The following is a 5607-nucleotide window of genomic DNA, read 5'->3' on the forward strand; positions in this document are numbered from 1 at the left end:
GGCGCCGCTTGAGCCCATTTCCTCTTGTCCCATCCCTTGTTCCTTGGGAGCAGAGCCCGACCCCACCTCACTACATCCTCCTGACAGGTAGTTGTAGCTTAGTTCCACAGCAGAAACTAGTCCTAGTGCAGTCTGCCATGAAGGGGTGTAGCAGGAGCAAGGGGAGCAGCACCACACTCGCTGTGTTTCCATCCAGGAGTTGCATTTCTGCACGGGAAAGACCCATGAACTCAAGTGCTCAGAAGGTGCTGGCTCTGCTGCCACAGGTTACACGGGTGCTTTACCCCTTGTGTGTGCAGAGACACAGCCAGAGCTGCTGCTCCTGGGCAGGGCCACCTTCCACTGGAGCAGGTTGCTCCAAGCTGGCCTTGAACACTTGCTTAAGTTAGCAAGTAGAGTGAGTATGTACACTATGTACCTGCAGACAGAGTAACTCCACTATAGGCAGACACATGAACCACCAGCTGGTTTATGTGATAGCTCATGGACAATAAAAGAAGCCATTAGGGCTAATTCCCTAAAGGAAATACGCTCCCCCGGTATTTAAATCCTTTTGAGAGATGCAATTGGCAGCTTTTAATGACTGACTCCACGTGGAAAGTTATTTTAAGCTTCACCTTTTGAGTCAAGGGGCTATTTTTGGTTGGTTGGTTGAGGTTTTTTATAATGAAATAGTGAATCAGTGTCAAGGGATGAGAATGACCCATCAGGTTAAAATCTACTTTGCTGTCACATCCAGCCTGAACTTCCCCTGTTTCAGTCTGAACCCATCACCCCTTGTCCTATCGCTCCACTCCCTGATGAAGGTCCCATCTCCAGCATCCTTGTAGCCCCCTTCAGACCCTGGAAGCTGCTCTGAGGTCTCCAGCAGCTTCTCTTCTCCAGGCTGAGCAGCCCCAATGTTCTCAGCCTGTCTCCTATGGGAGCTGCTCCAGCCCCTGCTCATCCCTGTGGCCTCCTCTGGCCTTGCCACAATTGCTCCATGTCCCTTTTCTACTGGGGACCCCAGAACTGCTACAGGGGGGTCTCACAGAGCAGAGAGGCAGGATCCCCCCATGACCTGCTGCTCCCACTCCTGTTGCTGCAGCCCAGCACACGGTGGGGTTCTGGGCTCAGGCTCACACTGAAGCAGCTCATGTTCAGCTTCTCATGGACCAACACCAAGTCCTCCTCCTCCGGCTGCTCTGCATCACTTCTCTCCCCACCCAGCCTGCAGCTGTGCCCGGGACTGCCCCAGCCCCTGGGCAGGACCTTGCCAAAAGAGGTGGTTCGAGGTGTTCAGGGAGGGTTTTTTGCACAGAGCAGGTTTTGCTGGTGCTTGGCGGAGATAAAAGGGAGGTTCCCTCCTCCAGCAGGAAAACCAATGTCCCTTGGGGACACCACGAGCCAGGAGTTCAACCACAGAGAGACCCGGAGCCTGTTGTCCGTGTGATGCTCCAGCTCTTGTTGCCAGAGCCAGGGGTGATTTAAAGCAGCAGAACCCAAGGCCAGGTTGGACACAGGGGCTTGGAGCAACCTGCTCTAGTGGAAGGTGTCCCTACCTGTGGCTTTAGATGAGCTTCAAGGTCCCTTCCCACAACCTGCTCTGTGATTCTCTATCCCCCTCCAACTCTGCATCTGAATAACTCACTTTAGACATCTCTTTTATCCAACTGCTTTCACTAATGCCCACCCAAACTGGAAAAATCTCCGTGTTTTCCCTCATTCCCACCCCTGGAGCTGTCAACTCCCCTGAGGCTGCAGGAGAAACAGCAGCAACTCAGCAGCACGTCACAGACCTGAGCCAAAATAACCCACCCATGTGCCAAGCAGGAGAGGGAAGGCTTGAAGCAACATCTGCTTTCACCTTTGCTCTCACAAGCCTGAATGTGTCTTCCAATAGATAATCTCAGAAACCCTGAGAGGAAACAAAGCAATTTAAACCCAAGACCCAGCACAAAACCACAGCCCACAACGTGCCAGGCTCCTGCGGAGGCGATGTGGGGCTGCCAAAGTGAAAGGTGAAGCCCTGAACCCAGCACAGCTAATGGGAGTTCTGAAGAGGCACAGCTCCCAATGGATGCTGCAAGCACTGAGACAGGGAGGTGGAGCAAAGTGCCTAAAGACATGGATTCTAGCATGGAATTCAGGGCTTTGACTTCATTAGTGCTACAGCTTCCAAAGCGGCAGCATCAGGGAGCTGGGGCGGATGCTGTGGGAGCATCAGCTGGACCTGGGAGCAAACAGTGACAAAAATGAGCTGTATTATACAAGAAAAGGGGTGATAGGAAGAAACACAGCAAGTTTGGTCTTGCTTTTTAATTACAGAGTGGAAAAACCAAGCCCAAAATCACAGAATCATGGAAAGGTTCAGCACCTCAGCACCCTCACAGGGAAGAGCTGCTGCCTCAGAGCTCATCCCAATCTCCCCTCTGGCAGGTTCAAGCCATTCCCCTTGTCCTGTCCCTGCATCCCTTGTCCAAAGCCCCTCTCCAGGTTCCCTGGAGCCCCTTCAGGCACTGGAGCTGCTCTAAGGTCTCCCCTTCACACAGCAGAGGGGCAGGCTCCCCTCCCTGAGCTGCTGCTGGCCCCCTCCCGGAGCTGCTGCTCACGCTCTGGGGTGCAGCCCAGCACCTGGGGGGGGTCCTGGGCTCCAAGCTCACACTGAAGCCAGGTGATGGGGAGCTCCTTGAGCACCATTTCTGCCCTCCAGCGTCACAGCACACTCCAGGATTTACTCACCATCCTTTTGTCTCCATGAACCCAAAGGCAATGCTCAGGAGCAAGTTTACAGCTCCACCATTAAGACGTGGTGACCTTTCTCCTCTCCCCTTCCCATCACTAAGTACAGGGTGGAAACCAAGCACCTGCGGCCTCCAGCTAAACACAGTCAGGAGTGAGCAACTTCCCAGAGCTTTGGAGGAAGCACCAGAGCATCTCAGCACTTTCCATCACCTTAAACCCACTGGTCCTGCTCGGGAGCAGCCTCCAGCCCTGGTGTAAAAGGGCTCTAAGGGGATGCTCTGCCAGGAGAGGTCATTGGCACCCACCAAACAGCAAGTTCTATCGGCATAATCAAACCACTGCCACAAGCAGAACGAGATAGACCAGTAAAAGCATGGTTTTGCCTGTATAATTATCCCTATATTGCTTCCAAAACACTGGCAGCCTTCCCCTAGTGCTATTCCTTCAGCCCCTGTGAAGTTAGTGCTGCTATAAAGAAAGGCTCATTTTTGCCACTTGCATCCAACACAAGTGAAGGAAGAGGATGAAGGGAAGAGGAAACCACGCTCCTGGTTGGTGTGTTCTGCTTCCAGCCACTTGAGATTCATTCCCTGGTGGATGTGTAACAAGAAACCAAGGCTGAATGTCACCAGCCACGCTGCTGAGGGCACAGCTCTAATAGCTCCAGCACCAACCACCAGCCCTGGGGTTGGACCAGCAGCTCCCACACCCTTTGTCCTTCCCCAGCTCCCCATCAGCCTCTGCCTGGCTTTTCCCTGCTTCCCTTCCCACTCCCGGTTACCTTCGAGGAGATCTCTGGCCAGTCCCGGCTCTGCCCCCGTTGAGCGAACAAAATCCGACAGGACGATGTCCATAGCCGAGGTCGTGGCTCATGGATCCTTCCCGGCACCTTGGGGTCGGCAGCGCCCGGATCAGCACCTCAGCATCAATCTGGGAACGAGACCGACGGCGCCTGCAGCTCACGTTGCAAAGCATAAACCCTCCAGCCAAGGAAAATACCCCCCCCCCCCCAATTTAAAAAAATGATGGATAACTGGGAGGGAAGCCACAGGTTTTGCTGCTTTCTCCCTGCATGAAGGGGCTGTAATGACACTGGGTATAACAAGGGCTCAGCAAATGAGGGGTTTCCTTCCTCAATTCAAAGGTGTGGAAGCATTTGTTTCCAAAATGATGGAAAAGCAGCATGGAAAAGAAAGGAGTTTCTTTGGAAGCAGCGAGACAGCAGGAAGTGTCTCTTTTATCTTTGCAGAGAGCAGCGGGGGCTCCACTGAGCACCCCGAAATCAGAGCAGAAAGAAAGACCCAAGTGGTGGAATTAACAGATGTTGCCTATCACAGAACCATGGGATGGTTTGGGTTGAAGGGAGCTTAAAGCTCACCTAAAGCCATGGGCAGGGACACCTTCCACTGGAGCAGGTTGCTCCAAGCCCCATCCAACCCTGCAGGGATGGGGCAGCCAAACCTTCTCCATCCAACCCATCCCAATATCCCACCACCCTCCCAGGGAAGAGCTTCTGCCCAAGAGCTCATCTCAACCTCCCCTCTGGCAGGTTAAAGCCATTCCCCTTGTCCTGTCCCTGCATCCCTTGTCCAAAGCCCCTTTATAGGGAATAACCTCCCCCCCCCTGAAGAAATGAATGCACCACTTGGGATCATCCTTCCCAAAGCCAGCCTGGCTCCAGGGATATTATGTGAACCTGAGGTTTGCATCTGAAGGAGCTGAGATTCCGAGGTGTGTGCTCCTGCTAGGCATTCAGATCCTGATTTTCTGCATTCCTCCAGGCACAACCAGAGCTGGGACCGGGCAAGGAGCTCTCTGGGAGTTTGGGTTTATTGCACTTAAAGGGTTGGGATCAAAATTCCACTCTCAAGGAACCAAAAACTACTGGAAAAACAATTCATCCCCAGCTGAAGAGAAGGGGTTGAGGGAGGTGGTGCCCTGCTGAGGGTGGGAGAACCAGTGCTGTCGGGAGGAAGAGGAACAAACCTCTTGGTTCTCCTGGTGTCCTGGGGTAAAAAGTCTCTTTCCAGGGTTATTCCTGATGGGCAAAAGTTTCTGGTGCCTTAAACTGCCTCTTTTTGGGATTATTCCTGATGGACAAAGCTCCTGGTGCCTTAAACTGCCTCTTTGCAGGATTATTCCTGATGGACAAAGCTCCTGGTGCCTTAAACTGCCTCTTTCCTTAAACTGCCTCTTTTCAGGATTATTCCTCAAGATGGGCAAAGCTCCCTAAGGACACAACTCCCAAAACCCAAGCAAGTCAAACATCCATGCTTTAATCTGGAATTTCCTGGCTTTCTTGGTTAAATACCATTCCCCAGCACTGCCAGATGAAGGCAAAGCCTAAACCCAAGACTACTCAGACAGCAGAATTGGGCAGGGAATTCCTGCTCTCGCCCCATCACCACCATAGGGAACAGCCCTGACTGGAAGCTGTGTATTTATACCCTCTAACCACCAGCAAGAGGAACAGAAAGAGGGAACAGTTCCTAACTGGAAGCTCGCTGCAATACAATCCTGGAATGGTTTGGGTTGAAGGGATCCTAAAGCTCATCTAAAGCCACGGGCAGGGACACCTTCCACTAGAGCAGGTTGCTCCAAGCCCCTGTGTCCAGCCTGGAACACACGCCCCAGTCTCTTTCCTCTGGGGAAGGAATTGTTCCCAATCTCCATCCAAACTCCCCTGGTGCAGCTTGAGGCCGTTTCCTCTTGTCCCACCCCTTGGGAAGCAGAGACCAGCCCCCTCCTGGCTCCATCCTCCTGTCAGAGAGCAGTAAGGTCCCCCCTGAGCCTTCTCCTCTCCATCTGAACCCCCCAGGTCCCTCAGCCCTTCCTCATCACACTTGTGCTCCAAACCCTTCACCAGCTCCATTCCCTTCTCTG

The 5607-nt window shown here is 53.1% G+C and overlaps 1 protein-coding gene across 1 annotated transcript in view; it reads right to left on the minus strand.

Annotated features, from left to right (window-relative positions):
- The window catches only part of OTUD7B (OTU deubiquitinase 7B), a 17143-nt gene extending 13565 nt beyond the window's left edge, over positions 1-3578 (minus strand). Inside the window, 1 exon segment of the mRNA XM_010019075.1 lies at positions 3506-3578. Coding sequence (XP_010017377.1) covers positions 3506-3578 — 73 coding nt within the window.
- Positions 3579-5607: the final 2029 nt, after the last annotated feature.

The sequence above is a fragment of the Nestor notabilis genome, unplaced genomic scaffold (assembly GCF_000696875.1).
Source record: "Nestor notabilis isolate BGI_N333 unplaced genomic scaffold, ASM69687v1 scaffold14047, whole genome shotgun sequence".
Lineage (NCBI taxonomy): Eukaryota > Metazoa > Chordata > Aves > Psittaciformes > Psittacidae > Nestor > Nestor notabilis.